The sequence below is a fragment of the Pan troglodytes genome, chromosome 2 (genome assembly GCF_028858775.2).
Source record: "Pan troglodytes isolate AG18354 chromosome 2, NHGRI_mPanTro3-v2.0_pri, whole genome shotgun sequence".
Lineage (NCBI taxonomy): Eukaryota > Metazoa > Chordata > Mammalia > Primates > Hominidae > Pan > Pan troglodytes.
In genome coordinates this window covers 115,494,640-115,514,605 of record NC_086015.1, presented here as the reverse complement: position 1 = coordinate 115,514,605, position 19,966 = coordinate 115,494,640, and the positions used below count along the sequence as shown (strand labels likewise).

The 19,966-nt window shown below is 38.4% G+C and overlaps 1 protein-coding gene and 1 long non-coding RNA gene across 2 annotated transcripts in view; one reads left to right on the top strand and one right to left on the bottom strand.

The window, feature by feature from the left end:
- LOC134809584 (uncharacterized) overlaps positions 1-19,966 on the bottom strand; it is a 63,112-nt gene that overhangs the window by 22,724 nt on the left and 20,422 nt on the right. The gene's annotated exons all lie outside the window — the stretch shown is intronic.
- Positions 1-19,966, top strand: part of SLC9C1 (solute carrier family 9 member C1) — a 137,972-nt gene that overhangs the window by 109,462 nt on the left and 8,544 nt on the right. The window contains 3 exon segments of the mRNA XM_016941634.2: positions 5,422-5,553; positions 5,688-5,873; positions 7,391-7,517. Coding sequence (XP_016797123.1) covers positions 5,422-5,553; positions 5,688-5,873; positions 7,391-7,517 — 445 coding nt within the window.

Below are 19,966 nucleotides of genomic sequence, written 5' to 3'. Positions count from 1 at the left end.
TGGCTCAGCCCTTACAGCCCTGACACTGGAAAGGAACAAAGGGCCTAGTCATTATGCTGGCACCTCCAGCACATGGCAGCCACCATATGGAGGTGAACCATCACCCCAACTCTTCACCAGGCAGGGCCCCCGGCTCATGAAAGTAGAACAGTTGCTCCATCCACAACTGAGCATACTCACTGGTAGTGGCACAGAGGTTGCCCAGGGAGAGGCTCCTAGAGACATACGACTACACCCCCGCTCCCGCCACTGCCACAGTAACAGTTGTATCCCTGCTGCCCTTAGTCTGGGGAAGAAACAAAGAGCCTGAGGGCTACACCCAAGCTTACTACATGCCACAGCTACCAGACAGAGGAAAGACCAATCTTTCCTCCCTGTGAGCTTTTGGCCCCCTGATCCCCAGCAAGAAAAATCCTAAGGTCATGACAACAGTACACACAACCCACCCCTCCAGCTAACCAGTAACAGCAGCTCCACATTTCATGGAGGTGGAGCCCCCAGGGGCAACAACTTACAGAATGGAAGACAATGCTTGCAAACTATGCATCTGACAAAGGTTTATAAGCCAGAATCTCTAAGAAACTTAAACAAATTAACAAGCAAAACACAAACAACCCCATTAAAAAGTGGGCAAACCATATGAACAGACAATTTTCTAAAGAAGATGTAAACATGGCCATCAAGCATATGAAAAAATTCTGACATCACTAACCATTTACATTTGAAATACAAATCAAAACACAATGAGATACCATCTCACACCAGTCAGAATGACTATCATTAAAAAGTCAAAAAATAACAGATGCTGGCAAGGCTGTGGAGAAAAGGGAATGCTTATATCCTACTGATGGGAATGTAAATTAGTTCAGCCATTGTGGAAAGAACGTTGGCAATTTCTAAGAGAACTTAAAACAGAATTACCATTCAACCCAACAATTTTGTTATTGGGTATATACAGTAAGGAATATAAATCATTCTACTATAAAGACACATGTATGTGTATGTTCTTTGCAGCACTATTCACAACAGCAAAGACATGGAATCAACCTAAATGCCCATCAACAGTAGACTGGATAAAGAAAATGTGGTACATACACACCATGGAATACTATGCAGCCATAGAAAAGAATGAGATCATGTCCTTTGCAGCAACATAGATGGAGGTGGACGCTATTATCCTTAGCAAACTAACACAGGAACAGAAAAGCAAATACTGCATGTTCTCACTTATAAATGGGAGCTAAACATCAAGTACATATGGACACAAAAAAGGGAGCAAGATACACCAGAGCCTACTTGAGAGTGGAGTGTAGGGAGGAAGGTAAGGATCAAAAAACTACATATCATGTACCATTATGCTTATTACCTGGGTGATAAAATGATCTGTACACCAGATCCCTGCGAAATGTAATTTACCTATATAACAAACCTGCACTTCTATCCCTAAACCTAAATGAAAAAATTTTAAAAAGCACACACGTCAAAATTTACTTAAGGACTAGAACTTTTTAATAGTCCTATACATACTGAGATTTTTGGAATTTGTATCCTTCCCACAAAAACAACTCCATGCCAGATGGTTTTACTGATGAGTTTTATCAAATATTTCAGGAAGAAATAATATGAATCTTACACAGACTTTGTCAGGAAACAAAGGAGGAAAAAAAGCTTTCCAGTGCATTTTATGGGGCCAGTGCAAACAAATACTAAACCTTGAAAAAACATTTCAGCAAAAGAAAATTACAGACCAATAATCCCACATTAATGTGGACACAAAAAAATCATTAATAAGATACTAGCAAGTTGAATCCAGGAATATATTAAAAGGATTAGACACCAAAACTAAATAAATGAGCTTTATTTTAGGAATATAAGATTGATTCGACATTTGAAAATCAACCATTGTGATTCAACACATTATAAGAAAAAACCAGAAAATTTATATAAGATATTCAAGTAGATATAGAACAAAGAGAATTTTACAAAATGTAACATTCTTTTAAAAAATCTCCAAAAACTCAGAATAGAATGCAACTTCCTGAACTCAATAAAGGGCATTTATTATAAATTTACAGCTAACATCACATCTAGTGATGAAAAACTAAGACGGTAAGACTGAGAGCAAGACAAGAATGTCCACTCTCACCACTTCCATTCAGTATTATATTGGAGTTGTTAACTAGTACAATAGGGCTAGAAAAAGAAATAAACTGACATAAAAATTACAAAGAAAACACTAAAATTGTCTCTGCAAGATGGCATGATATCTACATTTTTAAGATTCTACCAAAAATAACTAGAATTTATAATGAATTTAGTAAGATGGTAAAATACAAGTCCAAATTCCAAAAATTAATTGTGTTTTCATATACTAGTAACAAACAACTGGAAATAAAATTTTTAATTCTTTTTACAAAAATAATCAAAATATAAAAGGGATAAAGTTAATGAAATACGTGGAATAACTCTACAATGAAAACCATAGAATATTTCCTAGATAACTGAAAAAAGATTAAATAAATGGAGAAGTACACCGTATTTGTGGATTAGAGCCCATAATATTATTAAGATATCCATTCTTCATAAATTGACCTATAGATTTAATACAACCTCAATCAAACTCTCCACAGACTCTTTTTGTAGAATATATATGAAAATGCAAGGACCTATAATAGGCAAAACAAATATAAAAAAGTTAGATGATTTACACTACCTGATTTAAAGGCATACATCCTGTGTAATTAAGGCCACATGATGTTGGCTTTAGGTTAAGATGTAGAGATCAATACAACAGAAAAGAGAATCCATAAATAAATCCACACATACATAGTCAATAGATTTTTGACAAAGGATCAAATTATCTCAATGGAAAAATTACAATATTTTCAACAAATAATCCTGAAAACACTGAATATCCATGCAGAAGCAATGAACCTTGATCCCCATGTACTAGGCCCAAAATGTAATGTGGCATGATCATATACTTTAACATGAAAGATAGAACTATATAAATTATAGAAGAAAACATAGGAGAACTTAAGGTAGGCAAAGATTTCTTAGCCAGGATTTTTTTAAGTACTAACCATAAAACGAAATATTGATAAATTGGATGTCACCAAAATTAAAAATCTTCTGCTCTTCAAAAGACATCACAAAAAATATGAGCAGCAGGCTCAGGGAAAAATATGAGTCATGGGCTTAGGGATTTTTCAAAAGTTCCCCAAGAAAAGGATTTGATAATAGAATCTATAAATAACTCTTAACAATTCAAAAATAAGAAGACAAACTACTGAATTAAAAACTGGGCAAAGAATGTGAACAGACACTTTACAAAGAATATACAAATGGCCAATAAACACATGAAGATGTTCACCATCATTAGCTGCCAGAAACATGCAAATTAAACCCACAGTGGTACGTCAATACACACCTACTACATTGCCTAAAAATAAAAACACTGAATAACAGGTATTGGCAAGGATGTGGAGCAACTAAAATTTTCTTTTCTTTTCTTTTCTTTTTTTTTTCTGACAGAGTCTCACTCTGTTGCTCAGGCTGGAGTGCAATGGCTCCCAATCTCAGCTCACTGCAACCTCCGCCTCCCGGGTTCAAGTGATTCTCCTGCCTCAGCCTCCCGAGTAGCTAGGATTACAGTCACATGCCACCATGCACAGATAATTTTTGTATTTTTAGTAGAGACGGCATTTTGCCATGTTGGCTAGGCTGGTCTCCAACTCCTGACCTCAGGTGCTCAGCCCGCCTCAGCCTCCCAAAGTGCTAAGATTACAGGCATGAGCCACCATGCCCAGCTGAAATTTTCATACATGGCTGATGAGAGTGTAAAATGTTGAAACAACTTCTGAAACAGAGTTTTAATTTGAACAGTGGTTTTGGTCTGAAACAGTTTGTCAGTTGCTTACAAAAGTTAAATATACATGTCCTATACTACACACACAAAAAGATACTGACCCAAGAGAAATAAAATCCAATGTACACAAAACTCGTTTTTGACTATTCATAGAAGTTTTATTCTTAGTAACCAATGATCTGTTCACTTTTAGCATAAGCATTTTATTTTTGCCTAAAAAGTTTGCTCCCCTCAAATAACATATTTATAGAGGCATATATTTATCTAAAAAGGTCAAATAATTGTTAGTAATTTGTTTTCTATATTTTATCTTATAAAAAATAAAATATGTGTAAATCATACATCTGATAATGGGTTTGTATCTAAAATATATAAGGAACTCAAAAGCTCAACAGCAAGAAAATAAATAATACAATTAAAAATAAGCAAAGGACCTGAATAAACATTTCTCAAACGAAGACATACAAATGGCCAACAGGTATATAAACAATGTTCAAAATCATTAATCATCAGAAAAATGCACATGAAAACTACAATGAGATACCACCTTACACTAGTCAGAAAGGCTATTTGAGTTCCTTGTAAATTCTGGACATTGGTCCATTGTCAGACGCATAGTTTGCAAATATATTCTCCCATTCTGCAGGGTTTTTGTTTCTCCCAGTGAATAGGTTGCCTGTTCACTTGATTATTTATTTATTTTTGTGGTACAGAAGCTATTTAGTTCAATTATGTTCCATTTGTCTATTTTTGTTCTTGTTGCCTGTGCTTTTGAGGTTTTAGTCATGAATTCTTTGCCTACACCAATGTCCAGAAGACTTTTCTCTAGGTTTTCTTCCAGCATGTTTATAGTTTGGGATCTAATGTTTAACTCTTTAATCCATGTTGAGTTGATTTTTTTTTAATGTGGTGAGAGATAAAGGGTCCAGTATTATTGTTTTGCATAAAGCAATCAAATTTTCCCAATACCATTTATGGAAAGAAATTTTAGATGACACAAACAAATGAAAAACATCCTATGCTCATGGATCAGAAGAATTAGTACTGTTGAAATGACCACACTGCCCAAAGCAATCTATAGATTGAAAGCAATATCTATCAAAATGCCCTGATTTTCACAGAATTGGAAAAAAACTATCCTAAAATTCATATGGAACCAAAAAAGAGCTCAAATATCCAAAGCAATCCTAAGCAAAAAGAACAAAGCTGGGGGAATCACATCACCTAACTTCAAATTATACTATAAAGATATAGTAATCAAAACAGCATGAAACTGGTATACAAATATACACCTACATCAATGGAACAGAATTTAAAAACCCAGAAATAAAGCCACATTTTTACAGCCAACTGATTTTGACAAAGTCAACAAGAACATAGGGAAAGGACACACCAATTTGCATTGATAGACACATTTTACTAAGTTTCCATGCTATTATGTGAATCTTACCTAATTAAATTATTAGCTTTAATAGTGTACATAAACAAAAAACTTTATTCCTTAAACCATAGTGCACAAAATAAAATACCAAATTTACATCCTTCTTTTCCAGACATATTTTATTCCCAAAACTCACTTGTATGATGCTTTTGAGCAATGCTCTCCTCTCATTAAACATAAAATGTGGCTAAAAATTGGACTCGCTATTACAGCCAGAAAAATCAGAGAACACTTATCTTATGAGGTAGGAAGTGCTTGTATAAACTTGTCTTTCTTTCTTTGAATGGAATGGCATTAAAACATTATAATTGACTATTTATGAATATATACTGAACTTCATAAACTAATAATAGACTGAAATTGTGTTTTCTAAAACAGGATTGTAACTACAAGATGCAACTAAAGCTCTCTAATATTTATGTAGTAGATATACCAATGAGTACCAAAACTGATATTTATGATGAAAATCTAATCTATGTTATCCTCATACATGGAGCTGTAGAAGATTGTCTGTTACGAAAAACTTATAGAGCACCTTTCTTAATTCCTATAACATGCCATCAGGTAAAGAAATATTGATTCCTGTCTTCAGATCAACATGCCATATGTCCAACAATGTATTAACATCAGAAAAACTGTCACTATAATCTTAAGCTTTTCATCTTCCAATCTTCTCCCTTTTCCCACCACTCCATAAAACTCACTCATACCCACAACCACACCCACATAGGCCCACACACACCAAGTTCATTGACTGCTTTGGCACTTGCTAGCCCAAGCGCAAGCTATTCCCATCCAATGCCTATGAAGGCCAAGCTGGACATTTTGGTTACAGTTAGATTTTGGTACAGTTATTCATTGCAAAAGAGGGTGCATTTATTTTACTCACACGTTGCAGAAAAACTGTATCAACAATGCTCTAGAAAGGTTCTGCCAGACTGATGCTGAATTGAGTATTAGTAGTATTCCCACAGCTGCTTTGAAAGTGAATGTCTTCTCATATTTAAATTGTTAATTGAGTTCCCCTGCCAATCAAAATGAGAACCTGAGCCATGTAAAGAAGAAGTGTGTGTGTGTGTGTGTGTGTGTGTGTGTGTGTGTGTGTGTGTGTATTGTTTTGTGTTGTGGGAGAATCAGAGAGGCACATGTCAATAGGAATCAGGGCACATAAAAGATACAGCTACAAAAAGTAATTCAAAGAGGACTCAGAGTTATTTAAAATATGCTGGAATACAGTGCTATATATTGAAATGATAAAAAAATGATACTTACAACTTATCCTCAAGAGATCTCTCAACCAAGTGAAAAGAAACAAATAAGTAAATATATTAATAAAATGTTTTACAGCTAGGATAAAAGCACTTACAGGGTAGATTTTGGACATAAGAAAAAAGTGTAATGGGAATGGGAGGGATCCCAAGGTGAGAAAGGATCACAAGAAAATTTTCTAAGTGGACATCACCAGCACTGACATAATGCTTAATGAGAGGAAGTGAAACATTCTCCGCTATGCTGCTCTCTACCTCTATCCTTGAACATGTAACAGAGATTTGGTGTGGGTGCTTGTTGAGAATTTAGACAGCCAAGCAGGAGCCTGAAGCCTGATAAACTCTATCTACTTCCCTAGAAACAGAGCCCTACTCATTGTGGATTTGGGTACCAGTGTGATTCAAACTATATTGAAAACAACCACAAGGTGGAAGAATATTTTGAAATATTTCTATATGGCAGAAAGAAAGTTTAATGAAAAGAATATTTTGAAATACTCTTTTCATTAAACTTTCTGCCATGTGGAAAAAGTCTCTGGATGATTTTTAAAGGGCCATTGGTAATTCATTCTTAATCATTTTTTTCATATGGAATAGAAATATTTAAAAATCAATGAATGTATATGGAATATTGACTTTTACAAAACCAACATATCCAAGTATTTTAAGATATTAATCTTATTTGTGTTGATTTGTTAATATTTTCCATTTTTCCCAGATACCTAGAGAAAGCCAGAAATAGCAGCTTACTAGGTAAATTTTTAATTGTAGGATATTTGCTCAGAAATTAACTTGCATTCTGTCAACTTTCAGATACAAAGTATTGAAGATTTCACAAAAGTAGTGGTTATTCAAACTCCGATTAACATGAAAACATTCAGAAGGAATATTAGAAAGTTTGTTCCTAAACATAAAAGTTCTCTTACACCAGGATTAATAGGTGAGTTAGATTTCTTTCAGTAACTGTGAAAACTTACTTTCCCTTTATAAAATAGCCATATGTGTATTTGGAAACTGTTGCTTGCATTCTGCCTAATATATTGAGGAATCCTTTTAACTGCCATATTTGCTATTCAATGTATGAGTTCAGATAGACGATATTGAAGTTACACTTTTAAATTATTATATATTTCATCCATAAGAACAAAAGTGCATAATTATCAAAATGATATGAAAAAAGGTTAATGAGGGAATTACTAGCTCTTCCCCAAAATTAAGATATGTTACATAGCAATAACAATAAAAATAGCATTGTACTGTCTGAACAACAAACATAAATCACTGGAACTAGATGAATAATTTTGATATAAAGCCTATTCTTCATACAGATTTTAATAGATAAAACTTTAATCATAACATATATGATTATTTAATCACTATTATTAAGACCATGGTTAAAATTTGAAAAATACTTTTGAGATAAATTTAAAAATTGAATTTTGAGATAAATATTAAAAATTTAAAAATTATTGAATAATAATAATAGAATTTAATTGATCAATTCATTAAAGGAGAAATAATGTTCAAAATTTAGAAATATAGAAATCAATTTTAAAATCCTGTGTCTATAAAAAATATTACCAATCAAGAGATCAACCAAAGACAATTCACAGGTGAAAACTTGCACGAAAAACACAATGTGGGATTCTCTCTCCTGCTGCCCTGTGAAGAGGTGCTGTCCACCATGACTGTAAGTTTCTTGAGCCCTCCCCAGCCAAGTGGAGCTCTCCGGCTCAAAGGATGCACATTTAACATTTAAAGAAATGCTAGACTCCAATCTACAGCTCCCAGCATAAGTGATGCAGAAGACGGGTGACTTCTGCATTTCCAACTGAGGTACTGGGTTCATCTCACTGGGGAGTGTCAGAAAGTGGGTGCAGGACAGTGGGTGCAGTGCACCAAGTGTGAGCCGAAGCAGGGCGAGGCACTGCCTCACCTGGGAAGCACAAGGGGTCAGGGAATTCCCTATCCTAGTCAAAGAAAGGGGAGACAGACGGCGCCTGGAAAATCGGGTCACTCCCACCCTAATACTGTGCTGTTCCAACGATCTTAGCAAACGGCACACCAAGAGATTATATCCAGCGCATGGCTTGGAGGGTCCTACGACCACGGAGCCTCACTCACTGCTAGCACAGCAGTCTGAGATCAAACTGCAAGGCAGCAGCAAGGCTGGGGGAGGGGGACCTGCCATTGCCTAGGCTTGAGTAGGTAAACAAAGGGGTCGGGAAGATCGAACTGGGTGGAGCCCACTGCAGCTCAAGGAGGCCTGCCTGCTTCTGTAGATGCCACCTCTGGGGGCAGGACATTGCCAAACAAAAGGCAGCAGAATCCTCTGCAGACTTAAATGTCCCTCTCTGACAGCTTTGAAGAGAGTAGTGGTTCTCCTAGCACACAGCTGGACATCTGAGAACGGACACACTGCCTCCTCAAGTGGGTCCCTGACCCCGAGTAGCCTAACTGGGAGGCACCCCCCAGTAGGGACAGACTGACACCTCAAACGGCTGGGTACTCCTCTGAGACAAAACTTCCAGAGGAACGATCAGGCAGCAACATTTGCTGTTCACCAATATCCGCTGTTCTGCAGCCTCCGCTGCTGATACCCAGGCAAACAGGTTCTGGAGTGGACCTCCAGCAAACTCCAACAGACCTACAGCTGAGGGTCCTGACTGTTAGAAGGAAAAGTAACAAACACAAAGGACATCCACACCAAAACCTCATCTGTACGTCACCATCATCAAAGACCAAAGGTAGATAAAACCACAAAGATGGGGAAAAAACAGAGCAGAAAAACTGGAAACTCTAAAAATCAGAGTGCCTCTCCTCCTCTAAAGGAACGCAGCTCCTCACCAGCAATGGAACAGGGCTGGATGGAGAATGACTTTGACGAGTTGAGAGAAGAAGGCTTCAGATGATCAAACATCTCTGAGCTAAAGGAGGAAGTTCGAACCCATGGCAAAGAAGTTAAAAACCTTGAAAAAAACTTAGACGAATGGCTAACTAGAATAACCAATGCAGAGAAGTCCTTAAAGGACCTGATGGAGCTGAAAACCATGGCACAAGAACTACGTGAGGAATGCACAAGCCTCAATAGCCGATTTGATCAACTGGAAGAAAGGATATCAGTGATGGAAGATCAAATGAATGAAATGAAATGAGAAGAGAAGTTTAGAGAAAAAAGAATAAAAAGAAATGAACAAAGCCTCCAAGAAATATGGGACTATGTGAAAAGACCAAATCTACGTCTGATTGGTGTACCTGAAAGTGACGGGGAGAATGGAACCAAGCTGGAAAACACTCTGCAGGATATTATCCAGGAGAACTTCCCCACTCTAGCAGGGCGGCCAACATTCAAATTCAGGAAATACAGAGAACGCCACAAAGATACTCCTCGAGAAGAGCAACTCCAAGACACGTAATTGTCAGATTCACCAAAGCTGAAATGAAGGAAAAAAAGTTAACGGCAGTCAGAGAGAAAGGTCAGGTTACCCACAAAGGGAAGCCCATCAGACTAATAGCAGACCTCTCAGGAGAAACTCTACGAGCAAGAAGAGAGTGGGGGCCAATATTCAACATTCTTAAAGAAAAGAATTTTCAACCCAGAATTTCATATCCAGCCAAACTAAGCTTCATAAGTGAAGGAGAAATAAAATCCTTTACAGACAAGCAAATGATGAGAGATTTTGTCACCACCAAGCCTGGCCTAAAAGAGCTCCTGAAGGAAGCACTAAACATGGAAAGGAAGAATCAGTACCAGCCACTGCAAAAACATGCCAAATTCTACAGATCATTGAAGCTAGGAAGAAACTGCATCAACTAATGAGCAAAATAACCAGCTAACATCATAATGACAGGATCAAATTCACACATAACAATATTAACTTTAAATGTAAATGGGCTAAATGTTCCAATTAAAAGACACAGACTGGCAAATTGGATAAAGAGTCAACACCCATCAGTGTGCTGTATTCAGGAAACCCATCTCACATGCAGAGACATATATAGGCTCAAAATAAAGGGATGCAGGAAGATCTACCAAGCAAATGGAAAACAAGAAAGGCAGGGTTGCAATCCTAGTCTCTGATAAAACAGACTTTAAACCAACAAAGATCAAAAGAGACAAAGACAGCCATTACATAATGGTAAAGGGATCAATTCAACAAGAAGAGCTAACTCTCCTAAATATATATGCACCCAATACAGGAGCACCCAGATTCATAAAGCAAGTCCTTAGAGACCTACAAAGAGATTTAGACTCCCACACAATAATAAAGGGAGACTTTAACACCCCACTGTCAACATTAGACAGATCAATGAGACAAAAAGTTAACAAGGATAGCCAGGAATTGAACTCAGCTGTGCACCAAGTGGACCTAATACACATCTACAGAACTCTCCACCCCAAATCAGCAGAATATACATTCTTCTCAGCACCACACCACACTTATTCCAAAATTGACCACATAGTTGGAAGTAAAGCACTCCTCAGCAAATGTAAAAGAATAGAAATTATAACAAACTGTCTCTCAGACCACAGTGCAATCAAACTAGAACTCAGGATTAAGGAACTCACTCAAAACCGCTCAACTACATGGAAACTGAACAACCTGCTCCTGAATGACTACTGGGTACATAATGAAATGAAGGCAGAAATAAAGATGTTCTTTGAAACCAATGAGAACAAAGACACATCATACCAGAATCTCTGGGACACATTCAAAGCAGTGTGTAGAGGGAAATTTATAGCACTAAATGCCCACAAGAGAAAGCAGGAAAGATCTAAAATTGACACCGTAACATCACAATTAAAAGAAAGAGAGAAGCAAGAGCAAACACATTCAAAAGCTAGCAGAAGGCAAGAAATAACTAAGATCAGAGCAGAATTGAAGGAAATAGAGACACAAAAAATCCTCCAAAAACTAAATGAATCCAGGCACTGCTTTTTAAAAATATCAACAAAATTGATAGACTGCTAGCAAGACAAATAAAGAAGAAAAGAGAGAAGAATCAAATAGATGCAATAAAAAATGATAAAGGGGATATCACTACAGATCCCACAGAAATACAAACTACCATCAGAGAATACTGTAAACACCTCTACGCAAATAAACTAGAAAATCTAGAAGAAATGGATAAACTCCTCGACACATACACCCTCCCAAGACTAAACCAGCAAGAAGTTGAATCTCTGAATAGACCAATAACAGGCTCTGAAATTGAGGCAATAATCAATAGCTTACCAACCAAAAAAAGTCCAGGACTAGAAGGATTCACAGCCGAATTCTACCAGAGGTACAAGGAGGAGCTGGTACCATTCCTTCTGAAACTATTCCAATCAACAGAAAAAGAGGGAATCCTCCCTAACTCATTTTATGAGGCCAGCATCATCCTAATACCAAAGCCTGGCAGAGACACAACAAAAAACAAAATTTTAGACCAATATCCCTGATGAACATAGATGCAAAAATCCTCAATAAAATACTGGCAAACCAAATCCAGCAGCACAATTAAAATCTTATCTGCCATGATGAAGTGGGCTTCATCCCTGGGATGCAAGGCTGGTTCAACATACGCAAATCAATAAACATAATCCAGCATATAAACAGAACCAATGACAAAAACCACATGATTATCCTAATAGATGCAGAAAAGGCCTTCGACAAAATTCAACAGCCCTTCATGCTAAAAACTCAAAAAATTAGGTATTGATGGGACGTATCTCAAAATAATAAGAGCTATCTATGACAAACCCACAGCCAATATCATACTGAATGGGCAAAAACTGGAAGCATTCCCTTTGAAAACTGGCACAAGACAGGGATGCCCTCTCTCACCACTCCTATTCAACATAGTGTTGGAAGTTCTGGCCAGGGCAATCAGGCAGGAGAAGGAAATAAAGGGTAGTCAATTAGGAAAAAAGGAAGTCAAATTGTCCCTGTTTGCAGATGACATGATTGTATATCTAGAAAACCCTGTCATCTCAGCCCAAAATCTCCTTAAGGTGATAGGCAACTTCAGCAAAGTCTCATAAAAATTCAGCAAAATCTCAAAAAAGGATACAAAATCAATGTACAAAAATCACAAGCATTCTTATACACCAACAACGGACAAACAGAGAGCCAAATCATGAGTGAACTCCCATTCACAACTGCTTCAAAGGAATAAAGTTCCTAGGAATCCAACTTACAAGGGATGTGAAGGACCTCTTCAAGGAGAACTACAAACCACTGCTCAATGAAATAAAAGAGGATACAAACAGATGGAAGAACATTCCATGCTCATGGGTAGGAAGAATCAATACCATGAAAATGGCCATACTGCCCAAGGTAATTTATAAATTCAATGTCATCCCCATCAAGCTACCAATGACTTTCTTCACAGAATTGGAAAAAACTACTTTAAAGTTCATATGGAACCAAAAAAGGTACCACATTGCCAAGTCAATCCTAAGCCAAAAGAGCAAAGCTGGAGGCATCATGCTACCTGACTTCAAACTATACTACATAGCTACAGTAACCAACACAGCATGGTACTGGTACCAAAACAGAGATATAGACCAATGGAACAGAACAGAGCCCTCAGAAATAATGCCACACATCTACAACCATCTGATCTTTGACAAACATGAGAAAAACAAGAAGTGGGGAAAGGATTCCCTATTTAATAAATGGTGCTGGGAAAACTGGCTAGCCATATGTAGAAAGCTGAAACTGGATCCCTTCCTTACATCTTATACAAAAATTAATTCAAGATGGATTAAAGACTTAAATGTTAGACCTAAAAACATACAAACCCTAGAAGAAAACCTAGGCAATACCATTCAGGACATAGGCATGGGCAAGGACTTCATGTCTAAAACACCAAAAGCAATGGCAACAAAAGCCAAAATAGAAAAATGGGATCTAATTAAACTAAAGAGCTTCTGCACAGCAAAAGAAACTACCATCAGAGTGAACATGCAACCTACAAAATGGGAGAAAATTTTGGCAATCTACTCATCTGACAAAGGGCTAATATCCAGAATCTACAATGAACTCAAACAAATTTACAAGAAAAAAACAAACAACCCCATCAAAAAGTGGGCAAAGGATATGAACAGACACTTCTCAAAAGAAGACATTTATGCAGCCAACAGATACATGAAAAAATGCTCATCATCACTGGTCATCAGAGAAATGAAAATCAACACCACAATGAGATACCATCTCACACCAGTTAGAATGGCGATCATTAAAAAGTCAGGAAACAAACAGGTGCTGGAGAGAATGCGGAGAAATAGGAACACTTTTACACTGTTGGTGGGACTGTAAACTAGTTCAACCATTGTGGAAGTCAGTGTGGCGATTCCTCAGGGATCTAGAACTAGAAATACCATTTGACCCAGCCATCCCATTACTGGGTATATACCCAAAGGACTATAAATCATGCTGCTATAAAGACACATGCACACGTATGTTTACTGTGGCACTATTCACAATAGCAAAGACTTGGAACCAACCCAAATGTCCAACAATGATAGACTGGATTAAGAAAATGTAGCACAGGGGGAGGAGCCAAGATGGCCGAATAGGAACAGCTCCGGTCTACAGCTCCCAGCGTGAGCGACGCAGAAGACTGGTGATTTCTGCATTTCCATCTGAGGTACCAGGTTCATCTCACTAGGGAGTGCCAAACAGTGGGCGCAGGTCAGTGGGTGCACACACCATGCACGAGCCGAAGCAAGGCGAGGCATTGCCTCACTTGGGAAGCGCAAGGGGTCAGGGAGTTCCCTTTCTGAGTCAAAGAAAGGGGTGACGGATGGCACCTGGAAAATCGGGTCACTCCCACCCGAATACTGCGCTTTTCCGACGGGCTTAAAAAACGGCGCAGCACGAGATTATATCCCACACCTGGCTCGGAGGGTCCTACGCCCACGGAGTCTCGCTGATTGCTAGCACAGCAGTCTGAGATCAAACTGCAAGGAGGCAGCGAGGCTGGGGGGAGGGGTGCCCGCCATTGCCCAGGCTTGATTAGGTAAACAAAGCAGCTGGGAAGCTCCAACTGGGTGGAGCCCACCACAGCTCAAGGAGGCCTGCCTGCCTCTGTAGGCTCCACCTCTGAGGGCAGGGCACAGACAAACAAAAAGACAGCAGTAACCTCTGCAGACTTAAATGTCCCTGTCTGACAGCTTTGAAGAGAGCAGTGGCTCTCCCAGCACGCAGCTGGAGATCTGAGAACGGGCAGACTGCCTCCTCAAGTGGGTCCCTGACCCCTGACCCCCGAGCAGCCTAACTGGGAGGCATCCCCCAGCAGGGGCACACTGACATCTCACACGGCAGGGTACTCCAACAGACCTGCAGCTGAGGGTCCTCTCTGTTAGAAGGAAAACTAACAAACAAAAAGGACATCCACACCAAAAACCCATCTGTACATCACCATCATCAAAGACCAAAAGTAGATAAAACCACAAAGATGGCAAAAAAACAGAACAGAAAAACTGGAAACTCTAAAACGCAGAGCGCCTCTCCTCCTCCAAAGGAACGCCGTTCCTCACCAGCAACAGAACAAAGCTGGATGGAGAATGACTTCGACGAGCTGAGAGAAGAAGGCTTCAGATTATCAAATTACTCTGAGCTACGGGAGGACATTCAAACCAAAGGCAAAGAAGTTGAAAACTTTGAAAAAAATTTAGAAGAATGTATAACTAGAATAACCAATACAGAGAAGTGCTTAAAGGAGCTGATGGAGCTGAAAACCAAGGCTCGAGAACTACGTGAAGAATGCAGAAGCCTCAGGAGCTGATGCGATCAACTGGAAGAAAGGGTATCAGCGATGGAAGATGAAATGAATGAAATGAAGCGAGAAGGGAAGTTTAGAGAAAAAAGAATAAAAAGAAATGAGCAAAGCCTCCAAGAAATATGGGACTATGTGAAAAGACCAAATCTACGTCTGATTGGTGTACCTGAAAGTGATGGGGAGAATGGAACCAAGTTGGAAAACACTCTGCAGGATATTATCCAGGAGAACTTCCCCAATCTAGCAAGGCAGGCCAACGTTCAGATTCAGGAAATACAGAGAATGCCACAAAGATACTCCTCGAGAAGAGCAACTCCAAGACACATAATTGTCAGATTCACCAAAGTTGAAATGAAGGAAAAAATGTTAAGGGCAGCCAGAGAGAAAGTTCGGGTTACCCTCAAAGGGAAGCTCATCAGACTAACAGCAGATCTCTCGGCAGAAACCCTATAAGCCAGAAGAGAGTGGGGGCCAATATTCAACATTCTTAAAGAAAAGAATTTTCAACCCAGAATTTCATATCCAGCCAAACTAAGCTTCATAAGTGAAGGAGAAATAAAATACTTTACAGACAAGCAAATGATGAGAGATTTTGTCACCACCAGGCCTGCCTTACAAGAGCTCCTGAAGGAAGCACTAAACATGGAAAGGAACAACCAGTACCAGCTGCTGCAAAATCATGCCAAAATGTAAAGAACATCGAGGCTAGGAAGAAACTGCATCAACTAATGAGCAAAATAACCAGCTAACATCATAATGACAGGATCAAATTCACACATAACAATGTTAACTTTAAATGTAAATAGACTAAATGCTCCAATTAAAAGACACAGACTGGCAAATTGGATAAAGCGTCAAGACCCATCAGTGTGCTGTACTCAGGAAACCCATCTCACGTGCAGAGACACAAATAGGCTCAAAATAAAAGGATGGAGGAAGATCTACCAAGCAAATGGAAAACAAAAAAAGGCAGGGGTTGCAATCCTAGTATCTGATAAAACAGACTTTAAACCAACAAAGATCAAAAGAGACAAAGAAGGCCATTACATAATGGTAAAGGGATCAATTCAACAAGAAGAGCTAACTATCCTAAATATATATGCACCCAATACAGGAGCACCAAGATTCATAAAGCAAGTCCTGAGTGACCTACAAAGAGACTTTGACTCCCACACATTAATATTGGGAGACTTAAACACCCTACTGTCAACATTAGACAGATCAACGAGACAGAAAGTCAACAAGGATACCCAGGAATTAAACTCAGCTCTGCACCAAGCAGACCTAATAGACATCTAAAGAACTCTCCACCCCAAATCAACAGAATATACATTGTTTTCAGCACCACACCACACCTATTCCAAAATTGACCACATACTGGGAAGTAAAGCTCTCCTCAGCAAATGTAAAAGAACAGAAATTATAACAAACTATCTCTCAGACCACAGTGCAATCAAACTAGAACTCAGGATTAAGAATCTCACTCAAAACCGCTCAACTACATGGAAACTGAACAACCTGCTCCTGAATGACTACAGGGTACATAACGAAATGAAGGCAGAAATAAAGATGTTCTTTGAAACCAATGAGAACAAAGACACAACATACCAGAAACTCTGGGACGCATTGAAAGCAGTGTGTAGAGGGAAATTTATAGCACTAAATGCCCACAAGAGAAAGCAGGAAAGATCCAAAATTGACACCCTAACAGCACAATTAAAAGAACTAGAAAAGCAAGAGCAAACACATTCAAAAGCTAGCAGAAGGCAAGAAATAACTAAAATCAGAGCAGAACTGAAGGAAATAGAGACACAAAAAACCCTTCAAAAAATTAATGAATCCAGGAGCTGGTTTTTTGAAAGGATCAACAAAATAGATAGACCGCTAGCAAGACTAACAAAGAAAAAAAGGAAGAAGAATCAAATAGACGCAATAAAAAATGATAAAGGGGATATCACCACCGATCCCACAGAAATACAAACTACCATCAGAGAATACTACAAACACCTCTATGCAAATAAACTAGAAAATCTAGAAGAAATGGATAAATTCCTCGACACATACACTCTCCCAAGACTAATCCAGGAAGAAGTTGAATCTCTGAATAGACCAATAACAGGCTCTGAAATTGTGGCAATAATCAATAGCTTACCAACCAAAAAGAGTCCAGGACCAGATGGATTCACAGCCGAATTCTACCAGAGGTACAAGGAGGAGCTGGTACCATTCCTTCTGAAACTATTCCAATCAACAGAAAAAGAGGGAATCCTCCCTAACTCATTTTATGAGGCCAGCATCATTCTGATACCAAAGCCGGGCAGAGACACAACCAAAAAAGAGAATTTTAGACCAATATCCTTGATGAACATTGATGCAAAAATCCTCAATAAAATACTGGCAAAGTGAATCCAGCAGCACATCAAAAAGCTAATCCACCATGATCAAGTGGGCTTCATCCCTGGGATGCAAGACTGGTTCAATATACACAAATCAATAAATGTAATCCAGCATATAAACAGAGCCAAAGACAAAAACCACAATTATCTCAATAGATGCAGAAAAGGCCTTTGACAAAATCCAACAACCCTTCATGCTAAAAACTCTCAATACATTAGGTATTGATGGGACGTATTTCAAAATAATAAGAGCTATCTATGACAGACACACAGCCAATGTCACACTAAATGGGCAAAAACTGGAAGCATTCCCTTTGAAAACTGGCACAAGACAGGGATGCCCTCTCTCACCACTCCTATTCAACATAGTGTTGGAAGTTCTGGCCAGGGCAATCAGGCAGGAGAAGGAAATAAAGGGTATTCAATTAGGAAAAAAGGAAGTCAAATTGTCCCTGTTTGCAGACGACATGATTGTATATCTAGAAAACCCCATCGTCTCAGCCCAAAATCTCCTCAAGCTGATAAGCAGCTTCAGCAAAGTCTCAGGATACAAAATCAATGTACAAAAATCACAAGCATTCTTATACATCAACAACAGACAAACAGAGAGCCAAATCATGAGTGAACTCCCACTCACAATTGCTTCAAAGAGAATAAAATACCTAGGAATCCAACTTACAAGGGATGTGAAGGACCTCTTCAAGGAGAACTACAAACCACTGCTCAAGGAAATAAAAGAGGATACAAACAAATTGAAGAACATTCCATGCTCATGGGTAGGAAGAATCAATATTGTGAAAATGGCCATACTGCCCAAGGTAATTTATAGATTCAATGCCATCCCCATCAAGCTACCAATGCCTTTCTTCACAGAATTGGAAAAAACTACTTTAAAGTTCATATGGAACCAAAAAAGAGCCCGCATCACCAAGTCAATCCTTAGCCAAAAGAACAAAGCTGGAGGCATCACACTACCTGACTTCAAACTATACTACAAGGCTACAGTAACCAAAACAGCATGGTACTGGTACCAAAACAGAGATATAGATCAATGGAACAGAACAGAGACCTCAGAAATAATGCCACATATCTACAACTATCTGATCTTTGACAAACCTGAGAAAAACAAGCAATGGGGAAAGGATTCCCTATTTAATAAATGGTGCTGGGGAAACTGGCTAGCCATATGTAGAAAGCTGAAACTGGATCCCTTCCTTACACCTTATACAAAAATCAATTCAAGATGGATTAAAGACTTAAATGTTACACCTAAAACCATAAAAACCCTAGAAGAAAACCTAGGCATTACCATTTAGGACATAGGCATGGGCAAGGACTTCATGTCTAAAACACCAAAAGCAATGGCAACAAAAGCCAAAATTGACAAATGGGATCTAATTAAACTAAAGAGCTTCTGCACAGCAAAAGAAACTACCATCAGAGTGAACAGGCAACCTACAAAATGGGAGAAAATTTTCGCAACCTACTCATCTGACAAAGGGCTAATATCCAGAATCTATAATGAACTCAAACAAATTTACAAGAAAAAAACAAACAACCCCATCAAAAAGTGGGCAAAGGATATGAACAGACACTTCTCAAAAGAAGACATTTATGCAGCCAAAAAACACATGAAAAAATGCTCATCATCACTGGCCATCAGAGAAATGCAAATCAAAACCACAATAAGATACCATCTCACACCAGTTAGAATGGCAATCATTAAAAAGTCAGGAAACAACAGGTGCTGGAGAGGATGTGGAGAAATAGGAACAGTTTTACACTGTTGGTGGGACTGTAAACTAGTTCAACCATTGTGGAAGTCAGTGCAGCGATTCCTCAGGGATCTAGAACTAGAAATACCATTTGACCCAGCCATCCCATTACTGGGTATATACCCAAAGGACTATAAATCATGCTGCTATAAAGACATATGCACACGTATGTTTATTGTGGCATTATTCACAATAGCAAAGACTTGGAACCAACCCAAATGTCCAACAATGATAGACTGGATTAAGAAAATGTGGCACATATACACCATGGAATACTATGCAGCCATAAAAAATGATGAGTTCATGTCCTTTGTAGGGACATGGAATTGGAAATCATCATTCTCAGTAAACTATCACAAGAACAAAAACCAAACACTGCATATTCTCACTCATAGGTGGGAATTGAAAAATGAGATCACATGGACACAGGAAGGGGAACATCACAC